The 21,122-nt window shown below is 34.5% G+C and overlaps 1 protein-coding gene and 1 long non-coding RNA gene across 2 annotated transcripts; both read right to left on the reverse strand.

Moving 5' to 3' along the window:
* Positions 1 to 16,427: 16,427 nt before the first annotated feature.
* Positions 16,428 to 17,960, reverse strand: LOC130471938 (uncharacterized). Its single transcript, XM_056842296.1, has 3 exons — positions 17,830 to 17,960; positions 17,681 to 17,741; positions 16,428 to 16,592 (listed from the first exon to the last, which is right to left on the reverse strand). Exons 1-3 carry the CDS (start codon positions 17,958 to 17,960, stop codon positions 16,428 to 16,430), a joined length of 357 nt encoding a protein of 118 aa, XP_056698274.1.
* A 1,074-nt stretch (positions 17,961 to 19,034) lies between these two features.
* LOC130459535 (uncharacterized) lies at positions 19,035 to 21,122 on the reverse strand. Its single transcript, XR_008918972.1, has 5 exons — positions 21,063 to 21,122; positions 20,105 to 20,530; positions 19,742 to 19,839; positions 19,415 to 19,562; positions 19,035 to 19,334 (listed from the first exon to the last, which is right to left on the reverse strand). It is a non-coding gene; the product is annotated as an uncharacterized lncRNA (long non-coding RNA).

The following is a 21,122-nucleotide window of genomic DNA, read 5'->3' on the forward strand; positions in this document are numbered from 1 at the left end:
CAGAGTTCAACTGTCAAACTTTTGCAGAAGGTTAAGCCTAACCATTCTGAGCACGGCCATGCATTTTACAGTATCTAACTCTCCGAGAGGCCTTGTTACACAACAACACCATATCCTATCAAAGATAGGAGGAAAATCCATTCTTGCAATCTATGAACACTCACTTTGATTCATAGTACGCCCAATAACTGCTTTTATAGCCTCCTTTTACGGTGCGACGTTTAGCTAGTATCAAAGCGAACTAATTCTCAAACGAGCAGACATAATCGCTCATGTTCTGAGGAACGGTTTCTAATCACCATTAATGAGAACTACCTATGACATGACTTTAATCTCTTAAAGTGTTCTCATGGTCAATCCGATACAAGATCCAATAAGTATCTATGCAAAAGATTCTGACATCCAGTCACTCTAGTTCAAGAAACAGAACTAAGTAATCTACTTGCAATCTAATCTTCATTAGTCATTGGTCGTCCACCTTTCAATGACCTGGATTAGGGATCCTTTGTGACTTCAATATTCAAGTTCACTTATGGGTGTTTCTTTGTCGAAGAATCCATCTTGACATCCCATTTGAATGATTTGAATCACATGGACTTATCATTTAATACTAAACCAAGATTAAATGAACTATGAAATATAATTTCATAAATGATAAATGTTTAAACCAAATGCTTACCAATTTGTGGGCCTCTAACCCAAAACCAAGCATTTAATGTTTTACAGATATAGGCCTTTCACCCAATACTTAAAACATTCATGGAACTCAAACTTGATTCCAATTCTGCATATGAATGTTGTGTCTCATTCAATACATAGGTTTAGTTTATCATACTTTGCTACTCTTAGCATCCTTTCTATCGAAAGCCTTTCGATGTAAGATGAAAAGATCTTTGAATATGTTTATAGAGTGATCTAGTCTTTCCTTGTTGTTTAGGATGATAATCATATTCAAAATAGAAAATTATCCAGATATCAGACTTGTGATCAACCTGAGTTCACTGAAAAACTCCCACTAAAAACAATTCCCTTTTATTGCTTCTTAGGCAATAATGAATTCATATCAAATATGTAGAATTTCAAATGATGCTTCCCTTTTGGAATACTCCAACCAGTTCACATAGATGTGGGAGATACATCTTTCAACTGAGAACTTGGAAACTAATCATTGATTCAGTTTCCCATGCATCACATATGGTTTAGAACCTATGTAACCACCTTTTAATCACGACGCCTAATTGCCCGCGTTTGTTTGTGGTTTGCCTAACAACAAGATTCAACTTTTGCTTAGGCAAATGCATGTAGCATCAAAACTTTAGTTATCTTCACTTCCTCTTATCAAGTGTTCATCCTACATCTCCAAATGTATTGGATGTTCTTGATACTGTTCCAATGATCTTTGATCCAGATCAATAGAGATTGGTATAAACTCGTCACGATCCAATGTTCACGAGTTATCTTGGCGATCTATATATCACATTTTACATGATTGATTGTAATGCAAAAACCATTCGCATTTTAAAATCCATCCATGTAACTTTTAGCTTCATTCTGTTTCAAGAGACACTGAATCTTGCTAAAATCTTGGCATTGCCATGTGATATAAGGTGAAGGCACCTCTTCAAGGTCCATCATGCTTAACTCTAGTGATAACAGCCTAGCTTTATACTTAGTTAAAGCATTCATAACTTAGACTTTCTCATATGGGTTGAGAGTCTCCTTTGAGTCTCTCCATTGTGTTTGATTTAGTAATTACTTTTACAGAATCCAAACAACGCTTTAGATCCTGTCCAATAGATCTATAACCCAGTATGTTCTAAGTTTCGCCATGGTTCTAATATTGACAAATACTTTCAAATCTAATCATTTAGAATTTGAATGTCATTTTCAATAGAGAGATATGTATCTCATATATAGAACCAATAAACTTGACTTAGCTCCCACTAAAATCCTCATCTATAAGATGATCCATATTTTCATAAAGCTATGATTGCTCAATAGCCTTTTAGACAAATATGGTCCAATTCCCACTTGCATGCTTTAATCTACGAATAGATTTCTTAAGCTTGCTCTTTTATCTAGCATCCAAAACTTTTACATTGTGTGATGTACACAATTCCTTTCTACAAGTCCAATTGAGTAAGGTGTTTCGTTTTCCAATTGCCATATTGCCATATGCAATGATTGCTAGATTTATCCAAAATAGTTTAAGCATTCCGACTTGGTGAAAAAGATTTCAACATTATCAACGCCGTGAAGTTGTTTACAATCTTTAACCACCAATCTAGCTTCTCTTTTGTATGTGTATACAATATCATCTCTGTATGTTTTGAAAACATGTTTGCAACCAATGGGAGTAAACCCTTTATGCAAATCAACGTTGTATGTTTAGAAAACATATTTGCAACCAATGGGAGTGAACCCTTTATGCAAATCAACCAAATCATAGATTTGATTCTTTAAGATGAAGATATTTCGGATAAAATGGCCTCAAACCATTTTGTATGGCCTCGAACCATACTTATGTTTTTGATGGCCTCAAACCATACTGGGAATTTCTAAATCGTCGTAGCTAACCTGTAAGTCGTATGTTTTTGAATCACTTTCCAAATTCTTCATAGTTTTCATTGCTCAAGATATCTATGTATCTATCTTGGTTGAATTCTATTTCTTAAACGATTTACCTAGGTATTGAACATCAAACGTTAGTGTCTATAAAGACATTACTCAAGTCCTTTGAGTATTAGGATTCTCTTGAAGCACTTCTAAAGTCTTCATGAAGCTCTTCCAAAGGCTTCTAAATACGGAGCTTTTCCAAAGACTCCTACGTATCCTACATTTGTTTGTTGCTTGACTCGAAGTCCATTCGAGGTCATTTTTCTCCCACTTGCCTTTTTGGAAATATGATGGTTTCCTAAAATACATTATCTTAAGCAACAACCATATGTTCTCAGATTTGTGGTAGAATCAATACCTTTTGTTTCTATGAGTCGCTCATAAAGAAACATATATCTATCCTTGAGTTTGTTTGATGTAAACACTAACTCCCACTGGGTTTGACAACCCTAGATATATATGTACTGAAAAGATGTACTGAACTGAAGTTCAATCCTTATGACATCTTATCCTTAGCTTTGACAACCTTGTTTAGTGTGATAGTCACTTGAGAGTGTAATTAGAAACTATATAGGAAAATAGTCGTGATTATCGTTAATCGAAATAGATTCCGATTTCTCCATTTGGACATACCATATTCTAATGGAGCTTCGATTGTTAAGCCATATAAACAATCTAGATAATCTTTCTTGGCTCATGAAAACATCACCTTGACCAAGCCTAGATGTTCCAAAATTCTTGCCAAGTTGATTTTATACCCTTTTGTGAATTACATTGAAGCATTTCACATATTTCACTTTGAGTAAATATAGCCATATTTTCTCAAATTCTTGTGAAATAGGTAAGTCATAAAATCCATCTTTGGCCCATGAACTTCATTGTCTAGAAACTTCTAACAATAGTCCATTTCTATGTCATGTTCAACAAGCAAGACCCACGTGTCTTAAATTAAACAACTTTCAGAAATCCATGCCATGGAATCTTAGAATGTTGTCTTGTTGATATGGTCGTATGACATTGCCAAAGATATGTGGAACATAAATCAAAATGTTTGATTTGAACCTTCTGAAGTTTGAGTGTGAAGAGATTCGTTTGTTTATTAATCAATCATATGACTCAACCCTTAAGTGACCATTTCATTCAAATAAACACTCAACGAATGTTTTTGTTTACTTTGAATGTGAGTCTTTCCGTTGTCCAAACAGAAATTGATTATGATGATTAATGGAACATAATACCATTAAGTTCCAGCCTTTAGAAGGACTTTAAAACAAACATGATGACCCTACAATTAATGTAGCACAACTTTGCTTCATTTCCCACTTGTAGGTCTATTACCAGACTTAGCTCCCGGAATTTGAGTTCTTAACAAGAGTTTAGAACCTCAAGCGGTAATCTAATACCATAGGAGTTTATTTGCTAAGTCATTTCTCTTTAACACAAACTTTTAGGTAGAAATTGAATATTGAATTCATTTCTTTTGTTCCCCTTTCCTATCCTTTCTAGCATGTTAATTTTCTTATAGTCCTAAAGATTTTACTCTTTGCTTGATCTTCTTACTTTGTTATGCGTACAAAGTCCCTTTCTTTTATTCACTGTGAATGACCGCATCCAATAAGTCTAGTTCATTATCGAATCAAAAGAAAATTGGTTGTTAACCATTGTATACATGAGTCTTTAACTCAATACTTCATTATTTCAAAAGTACCCAGTATTCTGAATATATGAGGTCCAATTGGTCTACCATTCAAATTCCAGTTTGAAAACAACCATGAAGATCACTATAAGAAAATAGCATTCAAGATACGCTCTCACTCTCATTTTCTTTGAGAATCGCTCTCAAAATAGTTACCAATCGATCGAGGAAATATCGCAGTTCTATTGTCCGAACGCAATAAAGTTGAAGATTTACGATTCTACAAAATGAACTAGGAAAGAAAACATTTATCATACTTTAATAACTTTGAAATAAAAGCAAAACATGCAATCATTAAAGCTATTAAAATATTTCATTCATGCAAAAAGCAAAAACATGGTCCAAAATGAATGAAACGATTCCAAGACCCCAAAAGTCCTAAATCCTTAAGGAGCTTTAGCATGTCTTAAGTAGTTTAAGATTTTAGGTAAGCAAAACCTATTGCTAGTAATCTCCAAATTACTCTTGGTTAATAAACTAATGCCATAATTTATCCCATTGCCACAACTTAATGCCATTGTTGTTTGAGTTGTAACCACAATCAACGTGCTCCTTTAGGACGCCTTACCACCTAAGTCAACTAAAATAGCACCTCGCTCTAGCGTAAACCTACTATCTTAGATCCCTAGATTTTTGTAAGTGTTGATTTGGAAGGCAATTTTTAAACTCAATATTACTTGGACCTAGTTGTTTCTATGTTGGCTCGATTATTTAGTGAACTTAAAACTAATCGATTCATAGGAAACAACCTGTTCATGCAAAGCATACATACATTCATACATTCACGCATAATATATATATATATATATATATATATATATATATATATATATATATATATATATATATATATATATATATATATATATATATATATATATATATATATATATATTAAATTGCATAAATATATGGTGATCTAGTATGGCCCAAAACTTCTTGTCTTGAAGCATCCTATCTTCATCACCTCCTTGTTAGCTTGGCATCGTCTTGAATCTTTGTTCAAATGCTAACTTAAAGTTCTAAACTTAGAAATGCTTGAAAATAATAAAATTACATCAAAATTTCCATGGTACGCAGACCATATTTAAAACTTTACATTCAAAGATAGAACGGTACGCAGACCGTATTTAACTATCCTAAATTTGGCCATACTAGTCACTTGGAGTACCTGCATTACATAAAATATATATTCTAAGCATTCACCCATTCGTGTGCTAAAACGAATGGCCCATGTAAATATGCAAGTATTTACGTGAATTAATTAAAATTCACGTTCACATAAACGCATCCTAAAAGATTAATCAATTTCCAAATTATTAATCCTTAGACTTTATTCTAATTAAAATTGAATTTAATTAAAATAATGCGACCTACGAAATAATTAAAATAATTATTTCATTTTAATTTCATTTAGTGGCTCCCTCTCAAACCAATAATTATTCCGGATAATTAATTATGAAATATTAAATTAAAACTCGCGGCCCGGCCCAAGCAAATAAAATATTAAATTAAATATCCCGTTAGCCCAAATTAATGCAAATATACGAAGCCCAACGAATTAAACGATTTTTAATAAAAAAAAAATCCAATTGCTAAATCGGGCTAGGCTTGCGCCCATCCCCGCCTTGCGTGAGGCCCAAGAGCACACGAGCAGAGCTCGCGCACCCCCAGCCCCATTGCGCGCGCGCATACCGCGTCCCCGCAGCCATGCTGCCCCTGCGCTGCGTGTTGTGCATCGTGTGTGTGTGCTAGACGTCTCAAGGCTTGCGCCTCGCTTCGTCGCAGCCCCGCAAGCTCCCTCGCCTGCCCCTTCCTCGCCTAGCGCGCACGGGGCACGCAGCACAGCTGCTGCTGCCCGTGTCGCGTGACTCGGCCTGAGCGCAATGGCCTAGTATGGCTCGCCGAGCCATACTTCCATCATGCTCATGTTCATGTTTTTGGTTCGTAATACGGACCAACTTAATTAAAATTAAATTTAATTCACGAACTTGCATTTATTTTATTTTTCAAAAAGTTACGATTTTTATTTTCGAAAAACAACGATTTTTAACGATTCAATAAACTTTAATGACAATCCAATTTCGTAAAATTATTAAATCAAGGGCTAACAATATTCAAAATTTTATGAACGAACGAATCAACATTAAAGTTTGAACTTTTAATTAATAAAATCCGAAGCTTTAAATCGTTCATAAACAATTAAATTTCAGATTATTAATAATTTGGTTTAAGTGCGATTAAAATTAACGAAACCATTCAAAATTTTAATCCAATAATTTTTAAAATTAGCCACTGACCCATGAAATTATACCCCCTTCCCCAATTAACCGAATTATTAAACCAAAATTAATTAAAATTCAATTAGGGTTTCAAATTTTACGAATTGGGGAAAGTCAAAATTAGGGTTTATTCTTGTCGGAATAATCTGAAATGTTTACCATAGATCAAGCATGTACCCAGAAACATTGTGTCAAAACTTCAAGCAATTCAGAGTAGTTTAGGTCGACTTTTTAATTGAATTACTGTCCGACACTTTTAATTTTTAATGAAAAATTAACAAAAACGCCCAAAAAACGATACTTCGAGGCCTGTTTTCGCAATTCTATTCACATGAGTTGATCTTAGAAAATCGTTTTCCATCAGATTATGGTTTTAAAAATCGAAAAAGTGATGATTTTTGATTTCGGACCTGATTATACGCAATTCATCCAATAATTCGTAAAAAATTCCGAAAAATCAACAAAAAATCCAAAATTTAGACAGATGCAAAAACAATAATAATCATGCTAATTCATGCTTTGAATACATAAGGCTCTGATACCGCTGTAGGGGAATACAGTTAAACATAATAACATGTGCGGAACAATCCCCAAAGCCAGGAAACATATATAAAGCACAGATTAAGCAAACTTACACTCGAAGCGTGTTTTCCACAATAATCTGTCAACGAACACGAACAAAGAACTCCACTTGTCGTTCCTCTACTTGGTTCACCGACACGATCCGATCCGTCTTGATTATCTTAGCTTAGACAATCGATCAAGAGTTTGTGCTTTTGGGAAGAACACATCCATGGAGGCTAAGAGAGAATTAGGGTTTCTCTCTCATCCTTAGGGTTTGATGTGTAATCTAATTTTTGCATTAGGTTAGGGAAAACATGTGTATGGAATAATATTATAACCCTTAGGTTATAATACTAACCGGCCAAGGCACAAAGGCCAAGCGCCAGCCAGCTTCGTCCGCGCAAGCCCACACGCGCACAGCCACACAGGCGCTGGGCCTTGGGCCGCGCTGTGTGCGCTGCTGCTGCTGTTCCTCTCGTGCGCGCGCGCGCCCAGCCAGGGCATGGGCCTTGCGCGCTGGCTCGCTGCTACGCCCAGTGGGCCTTGCGCCCTTGCGCGCCTTGGCTCGTTGGGCTGGCAGCGTTGCCTCCTCGTATCCGCGATTAATATATTTCCGATATATTATTTATCGTTTCGTATACGACGAATCACCGTCGTACGATACGATTTATTCGTTTCGCTTAGCTTACGAATATTCGCGATACGATATACGATTCCGATGCAAGGTCGTATCGTATAATACGTTTTCCAACTAATTTCCGAAAAAACTATTAAATGAATTTCCAATTCATTTAATCCCGTGATCTGTTACATGCCATTGGTGTGACCTTGTAGGTTTAGTCAAGAGTAAGCTGTGAGCTTAATATTCATTAGAACTCACTGATCGGAAGCATTGCTCCAGCTAGCTGTTCCGATCACTTGATCTCACTGAATTAATTGTTCGCAATTAATCTGAACCTTTGGTATTAGACTTAATGCACCTTGGATGAAGGACATATTTTCTTCACAAATCAGATCAGATCAGGAGAAATAAGGTGAACTAAACAGGGCCTTAAGCCTTTTTTCCTTTTGACTTTTTTGTCTTGACTTTTGTTTTTAACATAAGTTAAATTAAGTTAAGGGCAATTAGTTCATTTTAAGCTCAATTCAATACAATTTAATATATATAAATAAAGGGGAATTTTTTGGAGAACATTTAGGGCGCCACATAGGAATTCCACGTCATCAAATATATATATATATATATAACTAATATTTATTTCAAATTTATTAAAATAAAAATAGATAAATAAAGATTCGGTAAAAGATAAATAAACACTTAGTATATTTAATGGGAGTCAACTACTTTTAAAAAGATAATAAGAGATAATTTTTCTAGGAGTCCAAATAGATAAATAAATACTTAGTAATTTTTATAAGAGTCAGCTACTGGTACGTAAAAAGATAATAAGAGATAAATTTTGTTAGGAGTCTAAATAGATAAATAAATACTTAGTAAAAGATAATATGAGATAAATTTACTAGGAGTCAACTACCATACTCTATATAATGCAGCTATATTACCACAAAAAAAAAAAAAAAAAAAAAAAAACAATCTCATTTACGGACTCAAATCCCGTCTTTTAAGTGAAATAATCTACGACATGTTATCTAATTACTGACATGATATGATGAGGTATACTTTTACCCCATAAAAAGTAACAAATCATGCATTCCCGTTGTAATTTTACTTTTATTGATCCGTGCATCGCACATTCACACGGGCTTAATTCTAGTTTAATACTATAATGAAGTTCAGTGTAGTTCAATTTAGTTTAAATTCATTCAATTCAAAAGAAGATAACCTCAACCGACATACTAAACCATACTACAAAAGAAAATCCCAATTGTAAAAAAAAATACTACTAAAATTAAAAATCAATGAAAATTCCACATCAACAAGAATAAGAAATGATCCAACCAAATATGAACCCAAACTACATTGATGTTGTCAATCCTGCTGAAATTGATGGCTGGCATTTCTCGGATTGTTGTCAATATTTGATGAAGGAGACAAGGAAAGAAATTTCTTTGCCGCTCTCATATACGTCTTCATTTGTTGCACTAATACTTTTGTATTTCTTGTAAACTAAATCTTTTTTTTTTTTTTTTGACAACATTGTAAACTAAATCTAGTGGTAAGAGTTCGCAAAAACGATAAAAGTTTCATTAATGGCAACAAGAACTAGAATGGTGAAGATATTAACTGACGCACGTTCAGGGACAAAGCCAAAACTCCATCCCGACTGGGGCCAATTTTATAGACTTTTTAAATATTTTTTTTAATTTTTTTTTTTTTTGTTGACATAGGCTTAATCTTTATTGTACTAGTATTTTATGCACGCGTTGCGTGCGAGAGTATATAAAAACTTAAAATTGTATTACAACCACTAAATATAAATATTAGATAAAAAAAATGTTCACAAAGTTCGTATTTATAAAAAATTAAGGTTAAACTATACGATTATACATCTAAATAGTGAAACAGAGTAATCATGCCTTTACATGACAAAGAATCTAAATCTTAGTACCAAAATATAAATTCCAAAATTCCATCATGAACATCATTAAATCTTAATTCCGGAATCTAATAGTTGCTCCATTTTATTTCATTAACCCCATTTATGAACATCATTTATCAAACTCTTTGAAAAACTTTCTACAGCAATCAACCAAATGACAGCATGATTAACAAATAATTGAATATGCAAACAATTTATTCTAGAACCTAATGCATGCTTCCTGAGTTCTTGATGCAGGTTGAACCAGAATTGTCTACTTTCTTGCAGAGTGAGCAGAAGCAGCAGCAGCAGCAGCAACAACAGTTCTTTAATAGCAGAGTGAGCAGTAACAGTTTGTGGCTTTGTAGCTAGAAATTTGAGTAAACATGAGATTAGCTCAATGAAGGCCTGCATAGGTTGATTGTCTAATGAAGTTCTGCATAGGTTGATTAGCTCAATGAAGTTATGCATAAGATGGTCTACAACAGAGCCTCTTATATGCACCAGAATTTGTAATGAATCAACAAAATAAGATGAATACACACAATCTCACATAAACAATCAAATGGGAAACAGATCGAGTACCCTGAATTTGCAAATAAACACTTAAAAATAAAATCACGGCAAACATCAAAATAACAGATTAATTTTCTCAAAATAAACCAGACCGAAACTTCTAAAACAGAAGTTATACTGCATTCCATCTTGCTTAATCATTTTCGGCTACCAGTTCCTTTGTCGCTTAGGGGATGCCAACCAATAAGGACGGAAGAATATATGCTCCGATAAGCAAGTTGTAAGTATCATGAACAGTGAAGTTGTCATTGTTTTACTCATAGACTTCTATTGCTAGTAAATATTAAGTTAAGCAAATGTATCCAGCTACACCTTAAAGGAAAGCAACTAAGATACAAAGTTCCACAACATAAATTGAATTACGCAAATGATAACTCAAAACCAACAATAATACATGTTACCAAGAAATACTACACTTACCCTTCTCTTCTCAGCTTCAATTCTCTGACCTTCCATCTTCATCTCCCTTTGAAAACAAAAATAAACGATCAGAACATGCACTGTGGTCATGTGTCAGCTAAAACTAATGTTATGAAAACACATTGTGCTCTGTATCAGTATTACATAAATATATCCTCAAGCTGGCAGTGATAAAGACGTCATAATATCCCCCTCTCCTTTCTCCCCTGGATCATAGAATCCACCCGAGACACATTTTAAAGTTCCCCTCTCATTTCACAATTCAATGATCCGTGCAAGACAAAAGCAGTAAGTCCTAATTCATCCCCATATCCAATACACTACGTCAAATTTCCATGTACTATAAGGATTGAGTTCCAATACAACCCCATAGTCAGATGGCATCCTGACTTTGGGGTTGTATATAAGACTATCATTCTGATGCCAAGTTGCCGGCCTACGATTACAATTTGTTGGGAATTAAATATAAACCACACATAGGGCCGTTTTAAATATTTTCGAGTGCATGTTTTAATATTGTTCTAATCTTAAAAATATGAGATAATCAAAGTAAAACTTAATATTTAAGGCAGTATCATCAAGCAAAAGTGTTATCATACAAATTGCAAAACCAGGTCAAACAGGAAAACAAAAACGATAATGATGTTTTCTGAAATTAGCACGTAAAAAGAACAGGGAGAGAAGTTGGGATCAATGGATCATCATAGTTCTTAAAGAAAAAAGAGAAGAACTTTTCTTGACTACATACATGGTTACATGCCTAAGGCGTTGTGAGATACGTTATTAACGGTCAATTTTCAGATTAAGATAACTGTGACTTAGAAAAAGAGATTGTTTCAATGTAGAATTCTCTGAATTCCAAGTAAGCAAAACATACGTATGTAGACATCAGGCTGCCTAGACTATAATAAAGGACGCTAGTTATTCTGTACAAAACAGACACCTTTCTTGATCTTGCATCTTAAAAAAGTTTGGTCTCCTCATTTGTCAAACAATCATCATTACAAAATTAAGCTCAAGGAAGAAGTGGATGAACAAAGTCATGTTTTCCTTTTGTCAAATCATTTACCTCAGTTACATTGCACAGAAAATGAACATCATTCAGACGGAGTAGTTTATGTCTATTTCAAACTCTCAGAAGTAGCTTAGAGATGATTATTCTAGAATCTAGATTGCAAATATGAGTACTCTATACTTGCTTATTATACACGAAGTGTATACCAAAATGGATTATTTTTCTTATTTTTTCTTAGTTATTAGATTGGATCTAATTATATCGTTGCTCTGCTCTCATTACCTGTTATTGTAAATAAACTATTTTTACGATTTTAGGTGTGGTTTGACACATGTATGATAGCTTCCGTTCAACTTGCAGAATCACCAAGGTCTTAAATTCGTAGGTCTTAAATACCAGAGAAAACTGTCGACTCCATAGATAATATGAAAACAAAGACTGGTAGTTTGGGATTACCACATGATCATGCATCACTCAAGTTTGGGATTGAAAGAATCCAAGTCAAAGAAAATTTAGAAGCAACATCAAGGCCAAGGCATACAATAACAATTGATAACCAAACACATAATGTACATATATATGCTCATGACTTTATGGGATTCAACCAAAATTACTGAGTCAAAGCTCAACAGTTACTATACTCATTGCAAGATAGTAAGAAGAGGATTGCAAAAGGACTACACAATAGATAATATCAATGCCAATCACCATAGAAAGCTTGCTAAAACGAAAAAAGCATCAAGCAGTCAATCAATTCCGAGATACTTACTTGCGGCATATAATCTTCTCTTGGTTGAATTTCCTAGCCAGGGCCAGAGAAGGCTCAATAATTCCACCATGAAGCCTCAGAACCAGATTGGATAAATCATCCCCAATAATCATAAGTCCAGTGGCAGCAACCAATCAATTCAAACAACCAAATTCAAAGAATCAACACACAAATGCAATCAAAATTCAAACACAATAGCATAAAACAACCAAATTCAAAGAATTAACACAAAAATGCAATCAAAATTCAAATACAATGGCATTAAACAACCAAATTCAAAGAATTAACACAAAAATGTAATCAAAAATTCAAACACAATGGCATTAAACAACCAAATTCAAAGAATTAACACAAAAATACAGGTTGGTAATATAACACTTTTACGGGATTATAACACAGCTCAGTTAATGTTAGCAAATCCCAGTATTCCCTTGATCAACTACAACTATCAATAATAGTAAAGAAATTGAGTGATTTACCTGAGAGAGAAAGATCGTGATTCTGTAACTCGATTTCTTCGCCAAATCTTAATCATCAATCAATGGAGTTGGAACAAAGTTAAACCCCCAAATCTTAAAAATTTGAAATCGAAAGATTTAAGAAATAAGAAAATTTGAATGTTTTACCTAAGAGAGAGGGATGTAGCGTGATTCTGAACTCGTTCTTCCCCATTTCTACCCCAGACAATTGGAACCCGCCATTCACCAATTAGATCTCGATTATTTTTTTATGGATTTTTTTGAGCATGTTGATTTTGCAGAAGATCGATGAATAAGATTGAAGGAGAGAATCTGATGGAGGAGAGAGAAGAAAACAAACTGGAGGGAGGAGAGAGAAGAAAACGGGAGGGAGAGCAAAGGGTTTGTGTTGCAGGGAGGGAGGAGAGAGAAGGAAACGGGAGGGGAAAGCGAAGGCGGAAGGCCGAAGGGTTTGTGTTGCAACTGAAGTGTAAAGGCTATATTCGTCTTTTTGCTTGGGGACACGAAAAGTGGAGTTACCAAAATGCCCTCAGCTGTTCCTTTATATAATAGAGATAAGGGAAGAGCCGAGGGTAATTTCGTAATCACACTTTTGGTATCCCCTATGAAAATGACAATAATACCCTCAGTTAATTCACAATTTAATTAATTAATGCCCCTACTAATTACAAAGTTTAAATTACTACTCCATTAATTATAAAAGGCAATATAAAAGGCAAAAGAGAGTGTTTAAGACTTTAAGTTGATAATCAATCTCTTATAATTACGTTGAATTATTAAAAAAAAAATTGGTGGGAATATTAGTTAATTACGGAATTATTACCGTTTCGTTTTTTAAGTTTTCAATTTATGCATCATTTGCGTTAGTTTTCAAACTATGATCATGCATAATTGTCTCAACAAATTTGGTGGATCTCAATCTATCGTTTCGGTTTTTAAGTTTTCAACTTACGCCTTTTGTTGCTATAGATCTTTCATACCATTTTCTTAACTATTCGATTAGTTACGAAGTCTTGAAATAGGTATTATGAAATTGGTTAAGATGCTTTCAAAAGAAGAAAAAAAAAAGAGGTAATCATTTTACGATAGTAAATATTAATTTCTCAATATTGACCTACATGCATTCTAAAAATACACGCACGCATCGCGTGCATAAAAGACTAGTCATACATAAAAGAAAGAGTTTTACAACACTACAAGGTCTTTATAGACCTTTACATAACCTACATTAACAACATGAGCACTAGTAGCTCTTACATCAAAAACTAGAAATGACAAGCTTAAAGTAATTGCTATCCGTGCTGGCCCTTGGCTGTTGGACTCCTGTTGTAAGTAGCACCACTTCGAATTGTGCGTGCCAAAACCTACAATACACATGCTTCCCAATTTTCCTTTTCTACAAAGGGTGAAGCTTGGGTGAAAACAACTAAGATGGTCCTCTAATAACCTGTGGCACTTGAAAGATAATGAAAGACACAAAAGGAAAGTAACGTCACGGGGCAACAAACCTCTAAACCTCCCTTTAAAGAGGAAAAGACACAATCCAAGTAGCATGCTATGAATCCCCCCAAAAAGGGGAGCAGCGCTCATATATGAAATTTTGAATGCAATGAGAATGAAACTCATCGCAAACCTAAACTGAGACTTAACGGTCAGTCCCAATGACCTCCGATTAACCAAATCGAAACAAACACCCAAATCCCGTGAAAACCAAACTTCCCCCCAACATAATCCCACACCTAGTAAATGAAGACCTACATAAAATATACCCTCATAAACCCCATCAAACCCACTAACAAGGTCACCGTTGTCATCTTTGACAACATCCAGGACAACAACTTCCCCAAAAATAAGACACCAAATATTGGGGAAGGGTAGGGCATCTCTTCCCTTGACCACCCTATTCCTAGGGCTTAATCCCAAACTTACTTCACCTAAAACCTTTGTAATCTGATACACCCACAAAGGACATTCAAACAAGAAGCCCACTTGCATCCACACTAAGGAAGCATATGAACCAACATAAACACCAGGAAAACAACTAACCCCTAAGAAAATTACTAAACAAAACAACCACAACAACATAACAAACATTCTGAGAAAAAACAACTTCTTAATTTTGGTTTACTAAACCAAGCACAACTAAAAGAAACACTACAACTTAAAACCAACAAAAATAGCCAAAACAGGGAGGTATGAAAACTATCAAAATCGGAAATGGTTAGTTCAATCCCAAAACAGAGACCCTCTACTTATCTTTACCTTTACCGTCAAGATCGGGGTTGTCCGACACTAAAAGACGGCGGCGATATGACCCCTCTACTAAACTTTACCTTTACCGTCAAGATCGGAGTTATCCGACACAACGAGACGTTGGAGATTAGAAAAGATTTGAGATTTGAAAAACCACCCCAATAACAGATCACAACCAAAAATAGCGATTCCAATCCCAAATTAGACACCCTAACCTAAACTTTACCTTTACCCACGATGTTACGGCGGCGTTTGGAGTGAATTTGGAAATGGCGCCCCAAGTTGTTGATCTGGCCTGATTAACCTCCCTTTACGAATTGACAAATCGTTGTTGACCGGATCTGAAGAACACTAGCTAATAACACGACGCTCCTTGGAGACGAGCTTCCACCACATCCCCTAAACTCTGGAAGGAAACGTAGGACAACTACTTCGACGAACTATGACGAAGCCCCGATGGATGACGGAAGCTCGCCGGCGACCCGAATTGAGAGACAGACCTCGGGCCACCGCAAAGGAAGAAAACTTAGGGTTTTAGGTTTGGTGCTCCTTTTTTAGAGAGAAGTCAGAGAGTTTTTAGAGATAGAGTGTCTTGAGTTTTCGACTTTTTAACTATAGTATTAAAATGATTTGTAATACATTTTGTAGAATATTAATTGGCATAGTTGGAGTTTAGAAAAATAAAAAATAAAAACATGGAGGTAACTATTATTAATGCGAAATTCTCAATGATAACCCTATATTATTGAATATTAGTCTTATATGCACGCGATGCGTGAGAAGTCATTAAAAAACTTAAAATTGTATTGTTACAACTAATATATCACAACGAAAAATCAAAATATAAATCCGGGACATGAACTTGTATTTTAAAAGCTTATTGATTTTATCTTGCATTAAAGCAGGCCAATTATTCCATTCCATTTTACATTTTTCTATACTGCAGTTGTATTTTGCTCGCCTGCAAGTTGAAATTGTGTATAACGTCTATAACTTCCTTTTTTATATAAATGGAGATGTTTAGTGTAAATGTGTAATGCTTAAAGCTTTTACTTGACTGATCCTTGATTCTCCAGCAACATACATTGATCATTGAAATGATGAGAAACCCCTAATACCCTAACTACATTCCTATAAAATCTATTGAACAGCTGCAACAGTGAGTTTTCGGGTTCTATTGAGATCCACATTTTCATTTGATCACTAAATGAAAATCTTTAGCCATCTTCGGTAGGCTTGTTGCCACCAGCCTTCTTTGGGAGAAGAAGGTTGTGGATGTTGGGCATCACACCTCCATTAGCAATGGTCACATCACCAAGAAGTCTTGGCACAATTCGAGTTTTCTTGTTGTCTCTTGCAGCATTTCCTGCCAATTCCATAACCTACACCAAAAAATAGAACATGCAGATCAACAATTGTCCGTTGATTTTGTACAGATTTCAATCAATTCATGCAATTCCAATCTAATTAACATTTGCAAACCAAAATCCATTGCTAAATCATGGATAAACAACAACTGAACAACATTAAATCAAAGCCTGGCTATATGATCATCTCAAAAATGTTGGAGACCCTAGATTCAATGTGGTCAATAACAAACAACAGGCATCTGAAATCAAAATACTGAATCAAATGTTTAAAAAATTGCAAAACAAAGTTGAATTCACAAACTAATTACACCCTAGATTCATCAAAATCGACATCAAAAGGCGTAAAACAAATTAAATAAAAAAGGTATGAGAGAGAAAATACCTCAGCAGCATGGTATTCAAGGACGGTGGTATTGATTAATTGATTTTAGTATACAAAAACTAAAATCATTGAGATGATGAGAAACCCCTAATAATAACAAATTGATCATTGAGATGATGAGAAATCCCTAGCAAGGTATACAAAAACTTTCAGTGTATTTATTTTAGTATATATACAAAAATTTGCTCACTAAAACTTGCAGTGCATTGATTTTTGCTCAATAACACGTGATATACAATAATTTGCTCAATATCACAGAACACAATTCCTCTCATCCTCATCCAAATTGTAGACAATTCCACAATTTTCTCAACATCACACGAACAGACAATCGAATATTAACTTCTAAACACTGAAATTCCACATTCAATTAAAAAATTACAACAAAATAAAGAACCGGAATTGAACCTGATCAATTGACGAAGCAAATCAATTTCCTGCTCAGTTTTGGACTTCATCTTAGCCCTATACTGACAAAAACTCTGAAACTGATACACAAACTAATCAACCATATCCCGCAACCACTGATTCGGCAACTGCATATTGACAACACCATGAAGGACAACCTAAAAAAGGCTACAATAATTATCCCAACTATCAATCCTCAATCATCAAAATAAACTGAAATTTTTTTTCTTAGTCTAACACTTCAACTCCAATTACTAAGCTACAATCCGGCATATAATCAATTAAAATAGAGTGGGGAAGATTGCAGTACCTCTCTAGGACCATAAACGACGGTAATGACTTTGGTGTTACCAATCTCGAAAACAACTGAACTACACCCACTTACCAAATTCAACCTTATAATCTTTACCATTCGCAAACAAAATTAAAATAAAATTGGAAAAAAAGCTAGGATATTACCCGTCAGCTTTAGAGACGACTCCAATGAATCGAAAATTACCTCTAGTCCAACATAGAGTTTTGATGATATCGATGTTGCCATAAGCGACCTGTTGGTACAACACTTTAGCGTTTGATTGTTGTTGCACCATTTTTTATTATTGATAATTTACAATCTATCTATACTAATATATTAAAAGGCGTTTATAAGAACGTATATGTTCCACGCAGATCCCTTCTTATCACGCCACATCACCACTAATAAGTATTATGACATGTCATTGACAACCAAAAAGCATATAGCAAGAATCGAACATTAGACCTCTTAAATTAAAAGTTACACTTCTTACCATCTTAACTAGCCACAATGATGTTATATTTTTCCATTATAAATATAAAATATAAATGAATAACAATGAATTATAGAAAAAAAAAAACAAAAGGGCCGGGAATTAATTACTTAACTTATAAATGTACAATTCTTCTCTTTTCATCTTAAGCTTAAAAAATAAAAATAAACTTAGTGTAATGGAGTGTAATTATGAGTACGAAAGACGGGGACATTAACAGAGGTATAATAATCAACTAATCATGAAGAAGAGGACTCGGCTTTGTTTTTATATTCGAATATGTTTTGACTGGCCAATGATCTTGCATGGAAATCCGATAACGGCACCACTACCTATATATATAAACACATATTTACAAAAGGTAAATCCCACTAAAACTGAAACCCGGAGCAACGCCTGAGCAACACACTAGTTACACTACTACAAAAAAGGGCAAAGAGACCCGTTCAAAATGGCCTAAGAGACCCGTTCAAAATGGCCTAAGAGACCCCATTTAAGGGGGTCTCTTTATAAAAGAGACCCCCCATGTAGAGGGGGTCTCTTTGTTAAAAACAAGAGACCCGTTATTTAAGAAAATGGGTTTGTAATGTTAACCGTGCAAAAAATAATATAGAAGGGGAAGAGACCCCTTTTTAGAGACATTAGGTCTGTTTGTAAAAAAATTTAGACCCCATATTTAACATAGGGGGTCTCTTTAAATTTTTTAATATTAATTTATCCAGCAAACTCAGACCCCATATGTAAGATAAGGGGTCTCTTTGAGTTTTTTAATATTTTTATAATTAACAAACTCAGACCCCATATGTTAAATAGGGGGTCTCTTTGAATATTTTATGATTTTTTTATTATTATACTCAAGAGATCCCTTTTTATACCTAACGGGTCTCTTTTCATAATTTTTTAATAAAAAAAAAATCAGCATAAACAATTTTCGGCCAAAAATCAGCATTCAAACAATTTGGCAATTCCAAAATAATTCTTATAATTACAAAAAAATTATCCCACTATACACCAATTGTAATATCCAAAATTAAAATAATAAGTCTCAAAAGTCTACATAATTCAAAAGTAACATATTGAAAATAATAAGTATTAGCGGTGCGGGCATAAGCATATGTTCGCCTCCACCTCTGTTTGCGTGGTTTCCGAATTTGAACTTCCCTTGCACCTTACCTTCTACAAGCAACAAACCTCCATTAACAACTGAGTTAAATATGAAAACAATAATACTAGTCTCTAACATCCCTTGAACAAACCTCCTGGCGTACTTTCTCAATGTTGTTTGGCTCTCTGACAGAAAACAAGAAGGCAATGCCATATCCATGGTTTAGCTTCCAAGCCTCTTTCATGTTCTTCTCTTTAGAGGTTTTCTTCTATGTTCCCTATATGATTCAACATGATAACCTAATAACAAATACAGACCCGATAAACACCAAACATGTAAACTTTGAATTCCGAATCCCCAATAAACGGAACAGTAATTACATTTTTGAGGTAGAATGTAAAAATTGTTTAAACTCAAAGTTAGAAATCTGAAAATGATCAATGAACAATAAAATCTTGAAGCAATAAAGTCCACTTACATCAGCCACTTTCTTCTTGGAGCTATCTGCATAGATCCTCTAAATTGTTGAAACCAACCTTATTTTTCTCATTTTCTAGCATTACTGTAATTTACTTGCTGCATCACCAAAGGAAATGAATCTCAGTCCCAAATGGATGTACATATACAGAGATAATATTTTTATCTTTATTCCAACATTTCATACACCTATATAACTCAGACTCTTTTACATCTATATTCCAACCAGCTTTCAAAATGACACTCAGATACCTCAAATTAGGTCAAAGGTTTAACAAGATTCAACGAGAATTATGAAGTCCAGCAACAAACGTAGTTAACAAAAACAAGTTCTCACTTCTAAGCATTAAAATGAAGAGTATACCTCAAATGGCGCAAGACCAGCCTCCCCTTCCAAATTAAGCACCGAAACACCCATGATTAACCTGAACAAATGTTCAGCTGCAGAGTAACCAGCCAACAAAGCCAAAAAGTAGTTGTAATATTTGGACCTCAAACAAAACTTCTCAGCTTTGAAATTCATGTTGGTTATCCATATTCGATATACACACAGCCCCATCATAGCTAAATGTGATATGCAAATCACAATAGTGTCTGTGGTACAGGGTGTAAAAGCTCCCAGAGAATTTTGCACCGCTGTTGCCCATACACCATTCGCCACTGGCTGGCAATACCAATCAAATGGCTTGAAAGCCATCACTACTCACCCTTCTTCCCTCAGTACACCTATATCAATATTGTAAACCTGTCTACTTTGCTTCAACCTCAGATGAACCTACCCCTACAACAGCTGCATCAAAACAAACCCCAATTTAGTAAAATCTGTGTGTTTACTTAACCAAAAAGACTATTACACTGAAACACAACATTTTATGGACAAGATTACAACAGCCCCAAGGGGGATATTCTTCTCCAATGGAGTTGTGCTCGTCGTTTATCACCATACAATCCAAGGGAAAGTAACAAAAGTTGGCATACAGATTAACACGAAAGAAAATGAAAACAGCAGAAAATCATTCTACTAAAAACACCCATTTCAATACTAAACAAATTCAGCGAAATCAATCAACCAAACAAGCTCGAATTTGAAGCCTTACACATTTGAGCTCAGTCAACACTTAACAAACATAATTTCCTTCACCAAAAATCATTTCCTTCAAACTTTCTGAAAATCCAAACATCAAAAAAGACCCATAAACGAATAAAATTGGGGAAATAAGTTAAAAATCCCAAAAAACTAATGAGAATTTAATCAAAATGAGTATAATAACAATTAAAAATACATGAAAAACTAAGAAATCATTGATAATAGATGAACATACCACGTTGACCACAGAATTAGCTGAAAACAGATATTTTTGATCAGAAATTCGGCATCAATC

This window comes from Spinacia oleracea, chromosome 4 (genome assembly GCF_020520425.1).
Source record: "Spinacia oleracea cultivar Varoflay chromosome 4, BTI_SOV_V1, whole genome shotgun sequence".
Taxonomy (NCBI): Eukaryota; Viridiplantae; Streptophyta; class Magnoliopsida; order Caryophyllales; family Amaranthaceae; genus Spinacia; species Spinacia oleracea.

Coding starts and splice junctions, on each gene's coding strand:
- LOC130471938 (XM_056842296.1), bottom strand. CDS start 17,960: ATGGTGCAACAACAATCAAACGCTAAAGTGTTGTACCAACAGGTCGCT. Junction 17,742..17,829: donor GTCGTCTCTAAAGCTGACGG/GTAATATCCTAG, acceptor AAGTGGGTGTAG/TTCAGTTGTTTTCGAGATTG. Junction 16,593..17,680: donor TCGTTTATGGTCCTAGAGAG/GTACTGCAATCT, acceptor TTTTTGGTGTAG/GTTATGGAATTGGCAGGAAA.